General features: G+C 47.0%; 1 protein-coding gene across 1 annotated transcript; it reads right to left on the bottom strand.

Moving 5' to 3' along the window:
- Positions 1-8,946: 8,946 nt before the first annotated feature.
- LOC6593124 lies at positions 8,947-22,262 on the bottom strand. Its single transcript, XM_026985242.1, has 13 exons — positions 21,886-22,262; positions 21,726-21,808; positions 21,494-21,640; positions 21,336-21,428; positions 21,072-21,274; positions 20,840-21,005; positions 20,607-20,769; positions 20,480-20,537; positions 20,332-20,415; positions 20,123-20,255; positions 12,896-12,995; positions 11,920-12,607; positions 8,947-11,082 (listed from the first exon to the last, which is right to left on the bottom strand). Exons 1-13 carry the CDS (start codon positions 22,018-22,020, stop codon positions 10,199-10,201), a joined length of 2,937 nt encoding a protein of 978 aa, XP_026841043.1. The 5' UTR covers positions 22,021-22,262; the 3' UTR covers positions 8,947-10,198.
- Between the last annotated feature and the right edge of the window lie 38 nt (positions 22,263-22,300).

Raw genomic sequence — 22,300 nt, 5'->3', positions numbered from 1 at the left:
GCAGAGGCGCGCAAGAAACTCTGAGGCAGGGCCCAGCATATGGTAGCTAAATTTATGATATAGATAGACAGAAATGTTCGTGTTCAAGTGCCTATAAATGTGTGCATGATAGTGTGTGTGTGTGTATTGGGTGAAGTTTCGATTAAAAATCGCAAAAAGTCAAACAAATCAAATTGGGAAATTGAATTGCAGCCCCATCACAGGGACACAGGAGACCACTACCGCACCGAATCTGGCAAACAGCAATTTGCCTTGGCCTTCCGGCTACGGTTATGGCTATAGCCTCCTCCTTGTGGTCCTCCTGGTGTGTGATTGATCATTGTGATATATCGTCAGCTAGCAGTGCCAACACCTAAACGTCAACTTTAATTAATGTCCTTTCGTGTGTCCAAGAATTCTGGGCTGTTTGTTCCTGCTGCCCCTGCTGCCCCTGCTCCTCCTCTTCCGGCGAGGGCCTTTGTGTCCTGACAAGGGTTTTGCACAAGTTTAATTTCGCTTAAATTAAGAACCAGACCAGAAAATAGTGATACAGCAGGAGAAGGCAAGGCAATAGCTTAGTGGTGGAATATAGATTTAGTGACAGATAAGCCATAAACTAGAAATTGAAAGCCAACACCTGTTGATAACCCACACAACGATGAGCCCTGAGCCAGGAGGGACCTCCCTGTCGGCCTCATTAATTGCGCTAAACAAGCAGCCAACAGAACCGAACCGATGAGGCAAACACTGGCAGCCAAGGCTGCAACAGGCGACAGAGGCAGAGACAGACACAGACACAGACACAGACACAGGGACAGAGTGGGAGCTGGGTGCAGTAGTGGCTGTTGCCCTGGGGCTGGCTCGAAAATTTATGACCAGCTCATATGCAGCCGGAATGGCAAGGACAGCACAGAGCCAAGAAGGAGCTGAATAGTCAGGCATAGACCAGGAATAGAAGCGCTAGGAGCAGAAGAGACTGCTGCAGATATTGACTTTTTATGCTGACTGCAGGGCAATAAAAAGAGGGAAATTATTTACCTCACGGCTTATGCTACAGACAGCAAACACATACATATACCCATATAAGGGATGCCAAAGCTGGGGATAATGGCAGGCGACAGGCGGCAGGCGACAGGCGACGGGCCAACAGTCAAATCTAATCCCGAAATAGAGCTTAAGTTGAATGGTCACCAATTTAAATATTTGAAAAGGCAGCCAGAGGGAAAACCTTAAAATGGATAAGGGCAGAAATATCTATAAATGATTCCGTTTCAATTTAATTCCAATAAAACATACTTGCCTGCTTGGATATTTTGTATGGTAAAAAAGAACAGGTATCATTTCCTAATGTATGATTGAACAGGGACTATTACCTAAGATTTAGCGGCGGAAAAGAGTAGAATAAATGGAAAATTACAGACTAAAAACGCAACAATTACATTCAATTTAAATGACTATACCATTCATCTCTAATCTCTGCTTAGCTTTTCCTTTCCTTTCCCTATCCCCATCCCCATCCCCACCAGACAGACCCCAATTTAACCACAATTTTGGCTGCAGCTTTTGACACATCGCAGCGCTTCGGTATGGGCCACACTGCGTATACGTAATCCGGTCTAATCTCCTCGAAAGCCAAGTAAGTAAACGGCCAAGGGAGCTGTCCTCGCTCTGGCATCAAGTAAGTATGATTCAGACATTATGGCTCATCAATACATATACAAACGACTATATATATGTATCGTACCAATATCGATAAAGCCGTCGATAGTTACTTTTTTCAACTTTCTATTATGACATGTGAAAACATCAAAATTGTTTCAAAAAGAAAATATGAAGGAAAATGCGCTTGGCTTTCAGCCATATGAACATTAAATGCCCTTAAGTGCCAATTAATGTTTGACTTACCCACGCCCGGAGAGTGCGAAGTGCCCCCCCCCTTCGCTTGGGCAGAGAGTAACCGAAAACATGGCCAAAGCATTTGAGGGTCAGCATCCTGGGGTGGGTCCTGGGTAATGCTCCAGCTGGCCGGACTTATGGCCAAAATGTATATATTGTTAGCACATACTTATCGTTACTTCGAGGGAGAGACTTTTTAAACATCAATTATATTTACGTATCGAAGCGTATTAATACGACTCACTCGCTCCGAGTCCTTGCTGCCAGCACACGCACACAGACACAGACACAGACACACACCTGCTGACCCTCACAGCATTGGTACTGGAGTAGAGTGCTCTGGCACTTACAGGCCCGGACCATTTATGAGTGAAACTAATTAAGAAGAACTCTTCATATCTCTGCACAGACATGCAGACATCCTTTTGACCAGTTCATTAGCTAAAGTCAGACATGGAGATCCGGCACGACTCCGGGTCCGCCACCGCCTCCAGGAAGCATCATTTGCTTACACTTGTTTCTGTCTGGTTTCGAGTCTCAGTTTCAGTTGAAGTTTCAGTTCAGGAGATCCCTAGTTTGCCATAATTGCAAAAAAAAATAGCTGAAAGAACAAACTCTTGATTAAGTGGGTGCAAAGTGTCAACAAATTATTCATTTACTCGCTGCTGCACGCCACCCAAAAAAAGGCAAAGGAAAAACCTCCCACCAACTAAAGAAAAACATTGAAAGGATAGTAAGAGTAAAGTGGAAAAAAAGTGCGCGAGTCTGCTGCATGCAGTGAATAGAGTTTTAATTAAGAACTGCACCCCGCCCCCCCCCCACCATCCAGCCCCAGAGCCCCACTCTGCAGATAGACAAAGCCTTCCGCGTAATCCCCTTTGCAGTCTGAGTCTGAGTCCGTGATTTCAATTCGCCATTAAAATGCACACAAATTCCGAATTTCAATCGAGTGAGCCATAAACTTTATCTACTTTATACCACTCCCAGACCCACTCTCCTCTCCTCTCCTTTCCTCCCATCCCATAAAATTAAACCTCTCTATTTCTCCACGAGCTGGAGTGGAAATTCCTGCATTGCCTTTGAGCCGAACCCAATCAAAGGGTCCCCAACTATCCACAGGGACAGACGGCCTCTGCTTTATGAAATGATGAACAATTCAGAGACCCTTGACATACATAGACATATCCTGACCCGCCCCGAACCAGCATCTTAAAATCAAAGTTCCCTTCCGTCCTTTTTATTTTTCGAATACTTTGTTTTCTTTAGCTTTAGCAACAATTTCCTGATATTTTTTGTGTTTTTATTGGGCGACATTGTTGTTGCTATTGTAGCTGAAACATTCGTTGTTTGCATAAATAAATTTGGAGCGAAATCATGCGTCACATTATCGGCGGGGCATATGCGCTGCTGTTGCTGCCATTCCCCATTTCCCGACTCCTCCCGATTATGCGTGGCCATCGAATATGATTACGTAGCTCTGGGACGTCTGTCATGATTAGGTTTGGCTTGTCGTCTATCCATCATTCAATATGTGGAGCCAGAGCATCACTGCATTGCCCCAATGCGTTGCATGGGGACTCGTGTGTGTGGCATATTAATGACGTAATTCGCTTACAAAACAAATCAAAAATGCAGTGCAGAAAATGCACTTTCCCGAGTGTTATTGATGCAGCCCGTAATTAAGTTTTGGAAAATGATTTTTCAATTAACACTCGCCGAGAGGGTGGCAGAGGGGGTGGCAGGGAAAACGAAATCAAAATATTTATACAACAGGCTTTGGTGGGGGGATTGGAAATTGCGTGGAGCCGTCTGTCTGACCCAACAAGACAGCGGCAAGAATAAGACAAAATGTTCACCCAGCACGGAGGACTGGGGGTATGGGAGGTCCACTTGCAGTCCAGAGATCCGGAATGGGGCCTGGTGGGCTGGTGGACCAGGGGTTCCAGGGAATCGGAAGCGGATGCGTCGCTGTCAATGTTGGCACAAATTGTTTGTCACGCAGTGCAAATACTTCGTGCTGTTGCTCTGGTATGCGGTATTATGCGCGATTTATTTCTGTACAAGTGTGTGTGTGCGGGAGAGAGACAAGACACTGAAAAAGAAAGCAACAGTAGCACAACAAGCACGCAGACAGGAGGAGCAGCAGGAGCAGTGGCACGAGCAGTGGCAACATCAGACAAATTCCTTGCCCCGCAGGCAGCAGAACCGAACAAAATTTGATATTTGTTGATTTTTCCCATTTTCCTCATCATCGTCATCTTCCAGCAACCGCTGGCCCCCGTGCCTGCGCCTGTCCAGCTCCCACAATTAAAGCCATGGCGAAACTACGATGGCAATACGAGTCCTTAAATGAGAAATAATGTTTTTAAGCTAAAAGAATCTTTCAGCTTATTAACTCAACTTTTAGCTGTCTACCTGCCACACTCTCCCTGCTTTACCCTTCCCCCCCTTTCGTTGGCTGAACTTTTAATGCATTTTTATGAAGTTTTAGTACCTGAGGACCGGACAAACACTCTTTATTTTATTTACATTTTGCATTTTACGCTCCAAAGTTTGCCACCAAAGTAGTTTGATTGGCTTTGCTCGCAAATTGCTTAATAATTGTTTGGGGACGGGGCTGGGAGGTTGAAAGAATGATGGCGGAACAGGTTAATTTCATTGAAAGTGATGCTCGTTTGTGGCCTGCCTTCGCCGCCCCCCCTCTGCCATGTGGCACGATGCAGATGGTGTGGAAAATATGCTGCCCTTGTTGCTGCAACAGCAGAACAGGTAAAGCAACCGCGATGACAGCAAGTTTGTGTAATGTAATTAATTAATTACAGTGGAACAACGTAGTTACATGTTCAGTTATGGATAGGATGGCGGGATGGGGATGGGGATGGGGATGGAGGAGAGACCCCAACCACGGGGCAGTGAGGCAGGGAAACTTTTAGGAGCCACACACACACAGACAACGCCACTGCTCCTGGTCCTGGTCCTCCGGCTCTGACCTGCTCGGTTTTATTACCCTGAGCATGCCACAGCAATCCTTGCCTTTCCCCTTTCCAGCCTGAAATTCCAGCGGGCAGATGCCCACCCCAAGGGCCGCGCATGGTTTCGTGTTTGGCCGGTAACTTAATTACAAATTATAGTGCAATTAATTCTGCGGTGTGGCATTATTAGGCGCATCAAATGCGTAACACAAAACCGCAGGAGAATGCTCCAGGCGAATGCCTTTCTATCCTGAGGAGCCGCCACCTGGGGTAAGTAGGAATGAAAATTAAATAGAATCCACCCGCAAAGTGACCGCCGTGGCAACCATAACAATTGGCTATCCGATTACCCACTGGACGGGACGGGACGGGGCGGTACGGGACAGGATGTGACTGTCCGGCACGAAACGGTCGTGGCAATGAAAGTGCGAGATTCTACGACTAGTTACGTCCAAAGTGGATTAAGATGACAGCGACGGCCACGCCACGGCAATGCCGACGGCGACTAGAATCTTCAACGGCCACGTGTATACTCATAGCTATAACCTGATATCCGAATGTTATTGCTTGAGAATACACGTAGTTTAACAAGATTCGTTCAGCAATCAAACTGAAATGGAAAGTGTCTGTGAAAGGTGTCCTTAAAGTGAAAGCTTTCAACTTCTTTGGGAACTCTTGCACTCACTGAAGTGAAAACTAACTAAAGCAAAGTGTATTTGTTAAAAAGTGTCTTTTGAACGGGCGAATGCAGCTCATTATGCTCTGCAGCTTGTATAAATCAATCCTGTTACTTTTTTCCAGGTTTTACATTCATATTGAGTGGGAGCCAACTTTTCTTCGATGGAAGTGCCCTCGGTAGTGGATTTTTTTCAAAGAATTAATTAATTAGAAGTTTAACGAGGGGGAACGTTGTGAGTTGCTGCGGACACCGCAACTCTACAGTTATACCCGATACTAAGTCAGTATGGCTCTCCTCCGGCAGACGCCGCGAATATTGAACGACACGACAGAGAATGCGTGCGAGAGGGACAGAAAATCAGTCTGAGCGTGACGTCGGGCGCTGCGTAGCCACTGCAAATTGATTTGTTCCTTTTGGCTATAAAAATGATCTGCTCTGATCCAGATTCAGCAATCTGATAGATATGATCATTATTTATGATTCTGCGTTTTTAGTTTTCTTGTATCCTCAATGTTATGGATGCAACAGTTTTTCGTCCTTTGTGGGGGCGAAAGTGGGCGGGGCAAAGTTTTGAAATATTCTTGTAGCAGTGACATATCACAGAAGTCTGGATCCAAAACATCGTTGCTCTAGCTCTTGTAGTCTTTGAGCACTAGGCGCTGAAGGGGACGGACAGACGGACAGACGGACGGACGGACAGACGGACAGACAGACAGGGCTCAATCGACTCGGCTATTGATGCTGATCAAGAATATATATACTTTATGGGGTCGGAAACGATTCCTTCTGGACGTTACACACATCGACTTTTACCACAAATCTAATATACCCCAATACTCATTTTGAGTATCGGGTATAAAAAGGGTAGAACTTTAGCTGAAACTATAAACAGAAGGAGACCATTCAAAAGTACTGAAGCACTGCAAAAATAGATAAGTTCTTCAGAAATAATATCGTTGTAGTTTTTACAATTATAAGTTTATTTCAATGTTGATTCAAACAAACTCATTTAAATTAAAAAAAAGATTGCTTTTCATACAAATATCAAAGAAATTCGTTATGATTTTCCCTTTCAAACCTTCGCGAATCCTTTTCCGCTCAACATATCAATTTTACTTCATGGACAGAACAACGGATTGAGTCCCTCAAGCCGCTCAGACTTCCATTCAATGCCTCAATCTCTCCAACAATATGGGTGTACTGACCATTTGATTGTGCTCGGGACGGTGCAGGTGAAACATTCGCCAAGGAAATTCCACACACGAAAACACAATGGAAGGTATGCAAGAAATCGTTTGCATAGCCATATTTTCTGTGGAAAATAGAAAGGAATGCTCTCCCTCATTTAGCAATTCCAATTTCAATTTCAATCAAAAGCCCCTGAAAGGGAGTCGCACCGCGCGGCCTGTCTGCTGCATAAGAAAGGACACGGGTATTACTTTGAACTGCCATTTGTGTTTATTACAATTTCAATTACAATTCCTGACTTGCCTGGTCTCTGCCGGCGGGAAGGATAGGCTTTGTACACTGATAGGAAAGAAGCTCTATGTAATTTGTCTGGTGATTAGCTTAAGCCCCAATTTAGCTCTTGGCCATATTTGCTGCTGCCACACACTCGCAAAGAGCCAATTAAAATGTTGTGCTTATAATCATGGCTCATAAGTAGGGGTTTGTTTGACTTCTGATTAACAGCAGTAGCAGCAGCAGCAACCAGCGTGGGACAAATGGAGACTATACTCGTACATATATCTGCTGCGAGGGTGGCTAAGAGGCTATCTTAACACACATTCATAAGCACATGCTACCCCCCGGGGGGGAGGCAGGCGGTGCGTGTGTGATTTGCATTAATGAGATGCAAATGATTTGTTTATTTCCTTTTGCCGTCAGTGCCGTCAGTGCTGTCAGCGCCCCTTTGTGGGGCATCTTTATTGAAAAGTTCTCGGTCCCCGACTGCGGAATGAATGAAATGAGCAAATAATAAGAAAATATTGATAGAGATGTTAATCAAAGGAAGACGCTCATGAGGCTCATATGTATAGGCAGTATAGGGCGAGTACTTGCGACATAATAAATATGTATGTATGATTCGCTCCATATCCCACCGTCTTTCTATAGCCATCTCCTGATGGGGTCTGGCCCCGCCTTCATCCTGCTATCCTCCTGCTGTCCGGCTGTCAGGGCTGTCTGGGCTGTCTGGGCGGACACGCCTCCACTCCGTCATCGTCAGCTCCATTCCGTCTGAAGTCGCTCGGAGGGAGCACACACACGTCACAGCACGACCCCGCTGTTTATTATTGTAAGATACTTGGCTTCACATCAGCGAACTGGAAGAAATGCGCAGTGACAGCACAACTTGAGGCAGGAGGATGAACAGGAACAGAAAGAGCCGTAGCTGGAGCTCCAGCTGAAGCAGGAGCTGGCACAGGAGCACTCGGTGCTCTGACAATTTGCATTGTTCTATTTACATATTTTTGCGTCAAACTTTCGGCGGATACGTACTATGTACATGCCCACACCCCCACACCCAATACCCATCGACGATGATGCCTTGGCATCCATAAAATCTATATGTGTATATCCATCCATAGAAGTATCTATCGGGCCGGGACTGCGACTCGCAGACCTCAGCAGGAATATGCAGATCAAGACGAGAGTCTCGTCTCACTGCTGATGGAGCATAATTTGTTTATGTTTCATTTAAATTAAATTGCCATCCTTCGGCCATTAACATTTATGCAAATCACTATCCATTTTCAGCTGGATTGCGCCCGAGCCATGTTCAAGGAAAAATCAGGGACAAACAGGAGGAGGGCAAGGCAAGGGCAAGTGCCATGAAGCAGTGTACTTTCGTACCAAATTGCTCAGGGGGCCAGTCTCACAGATCTAACAGATAGTTCACGAAAGATCGGAGGGGATTCTAGATGAAAGGATACCAGACGGCTGTACCTCACCGCTTGGACAACCTGCTTCGATACGTCAGCACAATGTCAGGCCTATGGTTTCCTGGTTTCAGGGACTAGCAGGACCTTTCACTTTTGAAAGAGAGAGATTTCATCGCTCGAAATTCAGGAAAACAAGCCATTTCAGATCTCAAGAGTCAGGCGAACAGAATTGGCAGAAAGCCAGTCCACAGCCCGCTATAAATATCAGTAAACAAATTTTAAATATGTAAAAGATGGATTTAATTCATCCCTAGAATTTAACCTATCAAACAATGTTGTTCCGCCTTGTTCCGGATCGTTTGTGCTCAGATTGACATCAAGTACGGAATCTATAATCCGATCCAGGAGGGCCGCGACACAATATTCCCGGTCGGTTGGAATGCAGCTAGAAATTTCAACCAAATAGAATTGCCAAGATCTTGAAGAAAAGTTATTGGCTGCCATCGGTTTACTCCCTCGTCTCCCGAATAAAGTATTATAGAGTTTTGTTTCGTATATTTTTACACATTAAGAAATAACAGTTTTAGCAATAGCAAATAGTCGTAGTCTACTAGTGTAAGTTTAGTATTAATAGTTAAGAATTATACTCGTAAACCGCCTTCGGGCATCGTCCCTGCTCAATTGCTTATTGAATAGTCCTAGAAATCTCCGTCACAATCACACTCTCATTGCACATCAGACAAATTCAAATCCATACTCGTATATACTCGTAAATGGGCATCTGTTGCCAGAAATCCACTCGAACTTAAGAAGAAATGGGTTAAAAGAGTAACAATTACAAAGAAAATCGCATTTATTTGACTCGATTGTGATCCAATAAAGAGTATTGAGTTTTGAATTCAATCAAACTTTCAAGCCTTTTTTTATTCATGAATATTCACAGTGTGGTTGCTGTAGGTGCCCGGCTCAAATAATGTTCAAAAAAAAACAAACAAAATATTTTTCAAATGACAATTCTTGGCATTTAATGAAATTCAGGCAAAAAAGTGCTCAAACCAAGCATCAGGGGCCGGAATCCGTCCGTCCCTCCGTCTATTGGGGCATGCGGTGCGGCCTAGCGGGACCCTGGGATCCCTAGATTCGCTGGGAGGTTGGGAGCGAAAAATTAATTAAAAATTGCCCGCGAATTTTTCTCAATAAAGCAGCCGGCAGAAGGTTGGCGAGAAGATTACAAAGCGACTAGCTTGCGTGTGTGTTTGTGTGTGTGTTTAGGTGCTTGTGTATATATGCGTACGTGTAAATATGTATTTGTGGGTTCGGAAACCCTTTTATATTGGCCTAATTAAAAAGCAAACAACTTTCCCAACATCCCTCTGCCCTCCTTCCCCTCTCCTTAACTAACATAACACAGTTCGTCTGCAGTCGCTGCAGTCCACGCAGCTTTCAACCTTTGAGTTCTGTCTAGTTCACACACGCTCTCGCACCCACCTCTCAGGCAACCAATCAACATTCAGCCACCCACCCACTCCCACTCATACACACGCTCCAGCACTCACACACAGATACAGAATGGGCAGGGGCGGGTGGGCGGCAGTGAGTCGTGGCTGATCTCCAGACATAAGTACACCAGACAAATTATCTAAAAATTTACTAGTTCTTTTATGTATAACATCTTGTTATGCGGTTAGTTATGTCAGGGGAAGGGGAAGATCAGGGGCAGAGGTGGTGCTTGACTGTGGGATGGCCCAGGGCCATGGGAGGACGTTAGGGCCTGGCCATTAATGCGTTGCTTATTCTGATGTTGCGGCTGATGTTGCTGCTGTTGTCACTTGGTTTGATGTATGTGGTGGAGTTTTCATTAGCTGCTGGTGCTCCTTCTGCTTCTGCTGCTCCTGTTGCTCCTGTTGCTCCTCTCTTTGTGCCTTGTGGCCTGGGCCAGCATTGAGTTGGCAATTTGCTGTTGATGTTGGCCTGTCGTCTTCTATAAAATCAACTGTTTGCCTGTCATCCATCATTGGCCAGGCTGCTGCTGCTCCTGCTCCTGCTGCTCCTCCAGCCCCATCGTCTGTAGATTGTTTTGACGTGGCAGCTGCTGATGTTGTTGCTACATCAGCTCCTGTCGCGGCCTCGTCCGGCTTGTTATTCTCCTGCTGGTCATTCATAATGGCATAAGCTTCCAGTGGACAGCTTTGCTTTTCACCTGATGCCGCTGCTGTCAGTCCCCCCTCTGCTTTCAGAAACTCTGGCAAATTATTTTCTAATTGCTTTGCCTTTGGCTGGGACTGGGACTGGGATTGGGATTGGGATAGCGATTGGACATGGATGTGGGTTTCTATCCCGGTCTCGGTCCCGGTTCCTGTTCGGGTCGTTAGCTGCTGATTTGGTTGTTGAGTGGCAGCCACTCCCACTACTGGCTTCGCAGTAGTTTTATCCGACACATATATAATATCCGCCGCAACGGAATTTGGATTTTCCAGCATCTTGGATACGCCTGGCTTTTGTCCGCCCTCTCCAGTTTCAGCTTCATCCTGTTCCTGTGGCGCCTCCATTTTCGATTCCCCCTCCTGCTGCTGCTCCTGCGTGTCGTTGCCTTGGACTGCCTTGGCTTCCGATGGGGCTGCTGCATCATTTATGCCTCTTGACGGCTCCTTGCGTCCCTGATTTGCTTCGACATCTGGAATATGCAAGGAATTCGAGGGCAAATTGAAAATAAAACAGGAAATGACAAGCGAAACATTTACAGCGAATACTTTTCGAGGATTGAGAAATAATTTCATGCATATTACGATTATTGTACGCAGTCGGACAGAAGGATCCGCTGGGGCGGACAAACGAACAGACGGACAGAGCAGCTTTGCTGCTGGCCAGGTCCGAATACGGCGATATTAGCTGTGCTTCATGTTTGCCCCAAGGAGGATGCCGCTTCGATGGCATTTATCGCCGTATCTGTACGCGTCTGTTATTGGGTTATTGCGTTATTTGTACTTCCTGTTGCGCTGCTACGGGCACACACACACACACACACCCACACATGGCGGAGCGTAAAAAATGGACAGTACAGGATTTTTTCCCGTTTGTCGGGGTGAAGCTCAAATTTGAATTTATCTTCCACACGATTTCACACACAGCCAGAAAGGGCTTCATGGCAACGGACACAGTTCGCAGCACCCATGCCCCCAAAACAAAAAAAAACCCCCCGCACAGAAAGAACTATTCGAAGATGGGATATTCTTTCTATATAAAAGCGTTCAAAATGGAAAACGAGGCATATCGAAAAAGGTGTGCACCATTTCTCATCCGGCCAGGAAAAGCTTTCATTTGCCAACAAAGTTATGCTGGGTACCCTTTTATTTTGATTTGCGCTTTTCTGCAAAAAGAAGGAATGTGCCCTTTGAGAGGGTATACAAGTGCGAGCCCCAAAAGTTAAGAGTTTAAGCCTCGAAGATGGAAAGTCAATGAAGTGTGCCGACCACACTCAATTAAGGCCGGGAAGACTATCGCCAACGCTCACCTGCGGCTGTGGATGTTGTATCGGCCGTAATGGAGGTTGTTGCTCCTGCTGCTGCTGCTGCTCCTGCTCCGGCTCCTGCTCCTGGAGTACTGCTGTTGGTTGTCTCTCCTGCCTGTCCACCGTCCGCTTCTGCGGCTGCTGCTGCCCTCTGGCTTGCGGCGGCGGCAGCGGCGACGGCCATGGCCGCCACCCGATTGCGCAATTCGGGTATGTCAGCCATATTAACGCGCTGCAAGAGGACATGCATCATACGGCCATTGCCGCCGTGGCCGAGAAACACCCGCCGCACGGTGGGAAACTGGTCGCGACGCTGCAGTAACTGCCCCACCAAGGGCAGACGCCTTAAATTGGCCAGGGCAACGGCCACGGCAGCCGTACCGTTGTTGGCACCCGCCCCCGCCCCCGCTGGCGGCCTCTGCGGCTCGTCGGGTCTTGGCTGCTGCAGCTGACGTTGCTGACGCTGAGCCCCCAGTTGGCTGAACAGACGATTCATAATGTGGATAACACGTTGGAAGGCCGCCTGCTGCTCCACGGGTACGGGCACGACTCTGGCTGCTGCCGCTCCTCGTGCTGCTGCTCCTCCGGCAGCGGCCCCCGGGTTCAACTGGTTGCGTGTGACGATGAAGACCTGATGCTGTGCCATGATGGCAGGCAGCTCATACCGGTGGAAGAAGAACACCATCGAGTGCTGCAAGAGAAAGAGAGACAGATTTAATGTTTGCTCTGACGAAAGCGGTTATGCGGTGGAGAGATGGAGCCATGGATTCATCCTTTCATTCAGTCGCCAACGAACGACTGTCGTCAGTCTCTCCTCCTGGCACGTGAGCTGGCTCCGGTCTACACGTGAGTCGGCAAGGGGAAACAATACCACAATGGGTAATTTGTCATGCACTTGACAGGCGCAAACATTCACTCCCCTGGAGCAGGCGTTGCATAACGCATTCATTATGCGTCATACCCGCAGGTAGCAACCCACCTGAATGAAGAGGTACGAGGAGAGCAGGGCCAGGGTCCTGTACTGTCCACTGAAGCGGTAGTGATACGCATAGAATGCAAAATGGTACAGATAGAAGAACCTGAAAAGGAATTAAACAAAACATAAACGTAATAGTATTCTAGGTAGGATTCATACGGATTAAAGCTTCAATTTAGAGTCTGTTTGCTGCATCCAAATGATGGTATGTGGAATCTTAAATCACTACAATTTGTACCCTCTAAATATATACTTTCTTGAATTCCGGTTCATAAAAGTTTCAGCATCTGCTGCCACTTGGCATAAAAGTAGCCTTTTTTGTATTTGCCCCGCCAAAATGGTGTCCCAACGTGTCAGCCATTTAGCGCCGCCGCCGAACAACAATCCAAGAAGATAGTACACACACCGCCGACTATATCCATTTTAAAGCTGATCAAATGCAAACCCTCATCAACCTTCAGCGGTTGGAACGGGTCTGATGGGTCGGATGGCTTGTCGGGGGGGTGTCGGGGGTGTTGGGTGAAAGCGACAATGATGATTATCATTCGATAATATTGTATTTAGCTGACAGAAATAAAAAGCGAAAACATATTGGTTTCTGTTTTTCTATTTTTCTAGTTTTCCCCCCCCTAACCACACTCTCTCGGTGTAGGTTTTCCGCTGCCGTTTCTTCGAGGGCTCCTTTCTGTTGCTGTGCCGAAAATAAGCCATGAAGAAATGGGTCAGACGTGTGGCAGAGGGGGTTCTGGGAGTATGACATAAGAGTGTAACAAGCAACAGTCGCTGAAGCGGACAAATATCCAGGACGGCCGACTGTCAGGACAACAGCGGAAGCAACAATGGCCACAGGAAGGAAGGAAGGAAGGGCGGAAGGAAGGGCGGAAGGAAGGGCGGAAGGAAGGGCGGAGTGAGGGTAGGAAAACACTCAAGAGGATTTAATAATATAAATAATTGCTGGCGCTGTTAGTTGAATTGTTGTTCGCCAAAGACAACAAATAAAAAACACAATGGATGGCCATAGCAACAACAACAGCTACATCCCACAGAGGCAGTAATAATGACAACGAAAGCGGACGCCTCCCCCCCCCCCCCACCGCATTGATAAGCAATGTCCAAGCAAACGACAGGACAGACGGACGGATAGAGCCCTGACAACAGGACCTTTGGCGCTGCCAGCGTGGCCAGCGGAATTCAACTTTAATTTATTTTTACAACGACTCTCGAAGACGGTGGCTGGGGGGCATGGGGGGCATATGGGCATGGCCATGATTGAGTTATGTTATTGAATTTAATTTGAGTTGATTGTGTGCACACACACTGATACGCTGATACACTGACACACCACATGCCCCGCACTAATGCCAAATACCAACACAAAAACCAGCAGAAACCATCAATATCCACGAGCGACAAATGAAGACACACGACTCTTAGCCTTTCCAGGGCACTGCGCAAGCCGGGGAGCATTGAGGAGCATTATGGACACAGCCACATCTACATCCACAGCTAAGGCAAGCGAAGAGCTTCCCAGCAATTTCCTCAATTTCCCACCGAACATACACACCCTTACAGCCGGCACACACACATACTCGTACACACATAAGCAGGAAGGGGCTGCTGGCGGAAGAGCGAGCAGCAGACACGTAGACAACACTTATCGCTTGTTCGTTTCCGTTTCATTCGCTTTCCTAATGTACCGTAGCGTTGACAAGAAGGCAACGCCTTGCCTAGCCCATTGCCCCTTGCCCCTTACCCCTTGCCGTCGCCCTTCCAACTCTTCTTGTTACTCTTATCCTTCCTGTCCCACTCCCACTTACCCATAGAGTGCAGAGCCACAGTGGAGCAAGAGGGAAAAACGGCATGCTTCTTGCAGATGAAATCCGAGTCCCAATACCGATTGGTAAGATTTCCAAACTTGATTCTATCTTTTTCGAAGATAACCGATATTAAATAGCCTGTACCTAAGATTTAATCAGTTTGAGGCCACTCTGAACCACTGTACTAGGACGTGTCGGGACGGATGTGCGCCACGCAAATACTGTCGGCATTCATATCCTTCGACCCGAGCGGAAATGGGTTGGGGTAGGAGTGGGGTAAATGGCGTGCGGCAGTGGGGACAACTGTTGCATGTGTCTAGTTAAATAAGCACCACGGCTCTGGCACCGGCAGCGGTACTGAAACTTGCCCCCCACCCCAGCAATTGTGAAGTGTGGCTCTTGCTGTTGCTGTTGCTGTTGCTGGTGCTTGGTGCTGCCCCTGACGATGATCCGATCTGCGTCATAAGTGTTTATTTGTTGCAAGCAAACAGCAGACGGGATAAAGCTGTGGGGCAACCGGCACCTGCACGCGATACGTGATAGTTAAAGTGTTCAATGAGCTTGTAAGGACCCCCTCTATTTCTCTTGCTCCTCTATAATGCTTTTAATGGCATTTACATATTGGATTGCATATCGGGATATACGTATGCATGGATCTGTGGGATGCGTGGGAATGCTCTGTGCTGTGTTCGCTTAATCCCAGCGATTGAAAGAATTCAAGTGAAAAGAATGAAGGCTGCATTTAGCCCACCTCCATGCAGCTCAATGAAAATAGATTCCCCTGCAAAGGAACTCGATAAGTTTACTCTTTGAATGTTGTTGCAACTGTTGCCAGTCGGAGACCTAATTAATAGTGCTCCCATTTTCTTGAGAACTCTATTTAGAGACATCAACAGTTCTGAGAAATATCTGGTGTAGTTGGTTGGCACTATATCATGGGATTTCTTGGAATTATTTTTCATACAAATTAGAGTGAAAAGTACAGTACATTGTGTCCAGGTTTTTGGTTGCAAATGTACCCTTTTTTTCACAACACAAAAAAAGATGTCAGCAAAATTCGTTGCTTTAATTAATTAATTAAAATATCGCAAAAAACTGAAGTATTTGATGACAGGACCAGCAAAGCAAACATCATAGGTTATATTGCTTCGTGGCCCATTTCTTAAATTCAATGGCCTCGTGCTGTTAAATGCGTGAAAACGACCCATTTTCGTGCATAAATTGTAATAGAAATGGCGCATATGCAAACAGTGGCAGTGGCAGTGGCAGGCAGCTGATAGCAGGGCCTGTGGATGGCTGAGCGTGTATAAAGACACGTTGCGCATACGCCATGTTAGCAAACGAATAAAACAGAGCCAGAAGGAGGTACTGAAACTGAAATTGAAACAGAAACAAACAAACAAAACACGGAGTAGGTACATACATTTGTATACACATAAGAATGAAGCGATTTCGCCTCGTTATGGAACGCTCATCAACTGCACCTTTGAACAACAACCACTCGAACACCCACCCACACACACACACACAGCCAGAGAGGGGAGGTGAGGCGAAGAGAAGGAGGAGCTTCCCCCTTTTTGGGGCTACATCTGCCGATGTGGAGGGTCGGAGGGTCGGAGGGTCGGCACGGCGGTTGGACAAAAGTTATGGCAGAAAAACAAACTTGACGCAATTATACTTTGCGTAACATGATCTCAATCAACACCAAAACGGGCAGAGCAGCGCTTAGCCCCCGACCAGAACCCCTTCACCATGGCTGCCAATGCCGTTGATGTCGAGGCCAATACCGCCGACACCGTGGCCACCTTTGAGAGCAAGACCCAGGACCCAGGACCCAGAACCGAGAACACAGGACCAGGACAGTAACAATAGCCAGGAATAGCAGCTCCGCAGAGCATTATATATATATGTACATATATATCGAATATATATGCGTGTAGAGGTGTGCCCCTGTGAGAGTGTTTGTTAGCGTAACAAGCGTGTAAACAACAGGACGGCAGCCGTAAGAGGAGAAGGCGCGCAGGAGCTACTCGAAACGCGCTACTGTGACCGCCTCAAACTCTTCCTCCATCAGTCAGCCACCCAGTGGCAGTCAATGCCGCCCCTTTGACTTGCCCGCCGACAACAGTTGCTCTTTGATGCCGCGCCGGCAGTGTCTTGGTCCTGCTCCTGGCCGTACCTTTTACTGTTACTTCCCAGCTTCCCAGCTTCGTACTTCAGCCTCAGCTTTTTGACGCGACAAACAATCTGCGCAAGACTCAATTCGGATTCATAGCCAGCAGCAAAGGGCAAGGCAAAGGCACAAGCAAGACCGGGGGACATTCGTGGAATCAGTGGGAGTCAGGTGTTTCTTTTGGCTGGGAGTCAGGTGTTTTCTTTTAGCTTTTCCTATGCGTTTGCAGCTCATTTAATACGTGTCGTCTGCCCCGTGCCTGGCAACCAGATTTAAGCACAAAAGAAGCATTACGCGCCGCAAGAAGCCGCAGGCCAACAGTAAAAGGAGAAAAATTGACAGAAACGGGTTGGAAGGGGCTTATTAAACGTACATACATACATACATATATATGTATATATACAGTACGAGTGTATATACTCGTAAGTAAATCTGTATTTATTTGGGGGGAGCATTCACTCCGGCTCTCGCTCGTTAAACGGCGATTAAGCAGAGCCCCCAACGGCCTCTCCTTTGATGCCTTTAAAGTCTCTTAAAAGTCAATTAGAGCGAATAGAGCGGCGCCGGCTACTGGCAGGGGGAGGTGGTGTGGTGTCACAGAAGGGTAAGAGGCAGAAGTTTCGGGCGGGCTCAAGTTCAGGAGGTACGCACTCTGGATGTGGATGGTTCGGAAAGTGTAAGTTGGCCACTTGACAGTTTTAAGCTGCCATCTGCCATCTGCCATTTGCCGTCTGCCGTCTGCCATCGGGCTTCTGCAATGGCCCGCCGATTGCCATTTACCATTTACCATTTTCCATTTGAAATTTGCACTCTGCAATTCACATTGATTGCAACTCTTAGCAAAGTTTAAGTACACAAATTAGTCTATGCAATGAAATTAATACCGGCTGGGGGTTGTGGGTTGTTGGTTGGGGTAGGTAGGTTGGTGTTCTGGGAGGTCTGCGAGGACGAAGTGATACTCGTGGCTAAAAAGCAGAAAAACGCCGCAAGCTTGTTTGTCTTTTATGCCAACTTCAATGCAAGCCGGCTCGACTCGACTCGACTGGGATCCCAGACCAACTTTACCACAAAAACAGGCGGGCAAATACGGAAGGAAGCAGAGCAGAGAAGGTAGAAGGTAGAAGAAGGAGCAGAGGCAGCAGCAGCACTGGCAGGAAGTCAGGAAGGAAGCACCAGAACAAGCAATCCCCGGCCCTGTAACCCATAACCGCAGGACCAACAACAGTCGAGGCAGCCCCAGAAGTAGCAGCAGCAGCTGGAAAAAGCAGTCACGGAGACCCCTTCAACTGCTCCGGGCAGTCAATAACAGCAAAATTAAACCGTACCAGAACATACATACATATGTATGTACATAAGAGTACACGCACACGCACACCCATGCCACGCCCCCACACATTTGTATGTCTACCCGTCGTTGGGCACCGTCCATATGTTTCGACTTTTCACGAAATTAATTTTACTTAAAGCACATGACCCCCAAGGGGCTGTAGAAGCAGTCCCAGTCGTCTGATATTGAATACTGTTTGCCATTTGAATTGCATAGAAAGGATTTCGGATTTCACAGACTGCAATTGGATATTTCTGCATACGAAAGTTTTGCTCTCTCTGGAAAAGTTTGACAATCTCCGGCAGCAAATGATGAGTTATGGGGGAGCTAGAGGCCAAGATGATGGCACGCAAAACAGATACTTTCTTATGGCCAGCAGCAATCGGAGATTAGCATGAAAACTGCACGCATATCGGAGAAACACTCCAGAAACAGTCAGCAATGTCTGCGGTCCCTTTAACTTTTCAGTTACCAATATGAATTATTTATTCGTAGCCTAGTTTCTCTCGTAATTGATTATTTTGTTCGGCCATTTGCCTGTGCCTGTACCTGTCTCTGTCCTTGTCCCTGCCCCTGGCAATGCCAGTCAAAGCTCAACAAAAATAAGCCGAGAGCGCGGCAATGAATCTTTAATGAATATAAATACGACAAGTGGTCGCTGAGGACCCCCGGCTAGCCGCTTCTTGTACATGGCCAAACACTGATAGCCTTTTAATTTAGCGCAAATTACGCAAAATCAACACCAGAAGGCGGCAGGGTGACCACTGATTGAGGAGGAGGCTTGCATGCGCATGAATTCATAATCAAGAGGAGCTTGAGAGCATCAGAGCCTCAGACTTTGCTACCCGAATAAAAAGGGAATTTTCAAGTGTCTTTTTGAATTATTGATGGGTCCTCCCGTCTGTCCCACAGTCGTCGCTCAGCGCATCGTGGAAATTGATGCCAGCCCTGCGTCCAAGCGTCCATAAGTTGTCGAAAAAAGGAAGCATTTTCTGGACGCGGCCGGTCTCAATTATGCAAAGTGCGCGTAATAAACCGCAAAGTAGCCTGCCTCCTCCCGGGCCTAGGAGGAGGCACTGGATGGGGTTGTCGGCTGCTGACGTGCGTGGTCATTAATGTTGATCGAACCCGGGGAAATGTGGAGTTCTAAATTTCTACCACTTTTTTTCGTGCCACTTACTCGTGCTGCCCCCTTTGTTATGAAGAAGCGAGTTTATTTAAATGTTTGCTAATGGCGAGGTTCGCCTGGGTATGCATGCTACCCAGTACTATATGGAACTATATGGAGAGGACGGAGTACACCCGTGTTGCGGCACGAGTGGAGGCGATTGGTGCTTGGGTTACGCTTGTTGACTTAAGTGATGAAAATTCTCTGTTTGCTGGTGTCTACTATGTGTGTGTGTGTGTCGGTCGGTTGAGGCATCCAATCCCCATTTACGGCAGGGGTGGGTACTGGTCGATTTGTTCTGGCCCCGGGGGAGGCTTGCGCAAGCCAAGTTAATTTTCAAATAACAACCGAGACGAAAGTAGATGGACAGCACGGTACGGGACAGGGCAGGACAGGGCACGACAGGGAAAGGAGTGTAAAGAAGGAAAATATGCGAACCAAACGAAATGAACTGTTAAGTGCTGATGATGACGGTTGTGGAGCTGGAGGTGGGGGATGGAAATGGCCGAGATGATGCTGGGTTGTAGCTATTATCTATGGCCGGACAAAAGCAGAAGAAGGAGCAGAAAAACCAGCAGCAGCAGCCTCATGGAATACTGCTCAAAAGGATTGCACATTGCAGACTTAATGTAATTGAATTTGTCATTTACTCAAGGCACACGGGCAATTGCACAAGAGAGCAGACAAGCAAAGCAAAGATTCAGTGGTGAACAGAGGACAGGGAGGTTGCTTAATCAGTACTCACCTGAGCCAATGGCGCTTGGTGATGCTGGTGTGACAGCATATGGCGTCGTATTGATCCGCTATCCACACAATCAGTATGATGTAAAAGGCCGTTGTAGTGTCATTAAAGAACTCCGACATGATGGCCTCCATTCCTGCAACGAACAGTACAGTACACACATCACGTTAGATGTCAAATCACATTAGCATCACATTTTCGTATAGCCACACCTACGAGCGCCAGGATAACGGTCAGCAGCGGAGCAATGGGAAACCTAGCAGAAACATTGTACTCCAGCATTTGCAGCAGATCCACTAAGAAAAGGAAACGAAATGTCTTTAGCATCAAGGACTGGCATTTTCTTACGAGAATAATTACCTATAAAGACAAAGATCTGATGATGCGAGTACCGAAGAAGCATGGAAACGGAGAACGTCTAAAGAGAAGAATACAAAAGTTAGTCAGATAGTCTAGCCAATACTCCGTAATACTTTCGTCTGCTTACAAACAACAACATCACAGAAAAGGCAGCCGGATAGCTGCTCCAGGCAGCCCACCACATGGACACAAAACGATAGTGCTCGCCCGTGATCACATTACGCAAATAGCCCTTGTTCTCCTCCTTTTCCGCTATGGTGCGCACCGACGCCATCAGTAGGTCATCGTAGCTGCAAAAGAATGGGGAAACCATTGAGAAAATGCCTTCCAAAAAAGAACTATAGATTGTTTGGGGCTTACCCTAGCAGACGCTTGAGCAGGTAACGTGTTAATTTATCACCGAAACACTCGTTCGTATTGGGATCTAATTGCACTGTGAGCACAGGTATTTGCAGCCGCTTGCGGGTGGCCGATGAGAGGCGCAGGTGTCCATATTCTAGCGAATACTCCACAATGTATTGCTCATCTACGGTGGAAAATGCAACTCATGCTGAGATTTTCAAATTAGATAATCCAATTTCTGATTGCTCACCATCATCGTCTTCGTTCTTGAGCTGTATGGCATTGGGGTGATCGTAGGTGTCCAGTATGTTGATGGCATCGAAGTAGTAGTACAGGGTCTCGTTGCTGTAGGCAACGGTTGGGCGAACAGGCAAGCCCAGCTTGCGCAGGATCGCCTCATAGCGTTTTAGTCTATTGTAGTTGTCGAGAGTCTGAGGGCCCACGTCATAGTAACTGCAACAGAGAGCGTTTGTTCACACACAACTGGTTTAGGTAACTTTTCGGATGCTCTTACTATGAATCTTTTAGGGAACGCACAACCTGCTGATCTTGCTTGATACTCTGCCAAATGGCTCGTTTTTCCGCCAGGTGGGGAATAATCTCCACTCTGCAATTAAGTCAACAGTTAGCACAGCAAAAAGAGATGCAGGCTAGCGTGCGCCAAGGACTTGCCTGATGACACCTTCTCGCGGCCAGTTCTGCACCTCCTGCAGACAGGTGCAGGGATTCTTGATGAAGGCATTGTGCACATAGACGAGGGTGAAAAAGAACACCAGTGCTTTGGCCAGAAGCAAGAACTCGATGGTTAGCTGAACCTTCCTGCAAAACAACATGGGAATCAGCATAGATAAACACACATAGGTGCACCTACTCCGATAACCAGATAAGGGGCAATGACTCTTACCTTGGCACCAACTCCGCATAGGCGGCCGCCGCCCGAAAGTAGATCGCATGGAATAGCCTATCCCGCATGTTCATCATATTGTTCTGGAATTTAAACAGCGAAAGTTCACAGATAAGCTATTTTTTTCTTAAAACACTTCGTATGCATGTGTAAAAAGTACCTGTCCAGCACCGCCCCCTAGGCCGCGATTACGCGCGTTGGCGTTCCCATTTCCATTCGGGTTCCCGTTGATGTTATTGATTTCATTGGCAACGGCGATTGGATCGGCTGCGTTCTCGGGCAGCACCGCGGCCATGACTCCTCAGGGTCTGATCTTGCGAGAGGGGTCGACTGTTAAGAGTAACTTCCGTGTCTTGTCCGGGCCGTGGCTTCCGCAATCTCTGATTTGGGGCCGAAAATAACTCCGCTGTGTTGTTGCTGTTCTTGGTCGTGTTGTTGTGTTTTCTGCTTGGCTTAATTTTTTTTTCTATGGTGTGTGCCTCATCGTTTGCGACATCGTAACTGCCCTAGAATTCCCCCTGCTGTCACATTGAATAGAGCGAACAACAACAAATTAAAGCTTGTGGGTGCTTTTT

The sequence above is a fragment of the Drosophila persimilis genome, unplaced genomic scaffold (assembly GCF_003286085.1).
Source record: "Drosophila persimilis strain 14011-0111.01,24,50 unplaced genomic scaffold, DperRS2 tig00000002-arrow-pilon, whole genome shotgun sequence".
Taxonomy (NCBI): Eukaryota; Metazoa; Arthropoda; class Insecta; order Diptera; family Drosophilidae; genus Drosophila; species Drosophila persimilis.
This window is presented reverse-complemented; position numbering and strand designations above follow the sequence as displayed.

Bases quoted from the DNA above. Each gene is read 5' to 3' on its own strand.
- LOC6593124 (XM_026985242.1), bottom strand. From the start codon at position 22,020: ATGGCCGCGGTGCTGCCCGAGAACGCAGCCGATCCAATCGCCGTTGCC. The intron at 20,770-20,839 runs GTAAGCCCCAAA...ATTCTTTTGCAG, and splicing joins CTGCTCAAGCGTCTGCTAGG to CTACGATGACCTACTGATGG. The intron at 11,083-11,919 runs GTGAGCGTTGGC...TGCATATTCCAG, and splicing joins TACAACATCCACAGCCGCAG to ATGTCGAAGCAAATCAGGGA.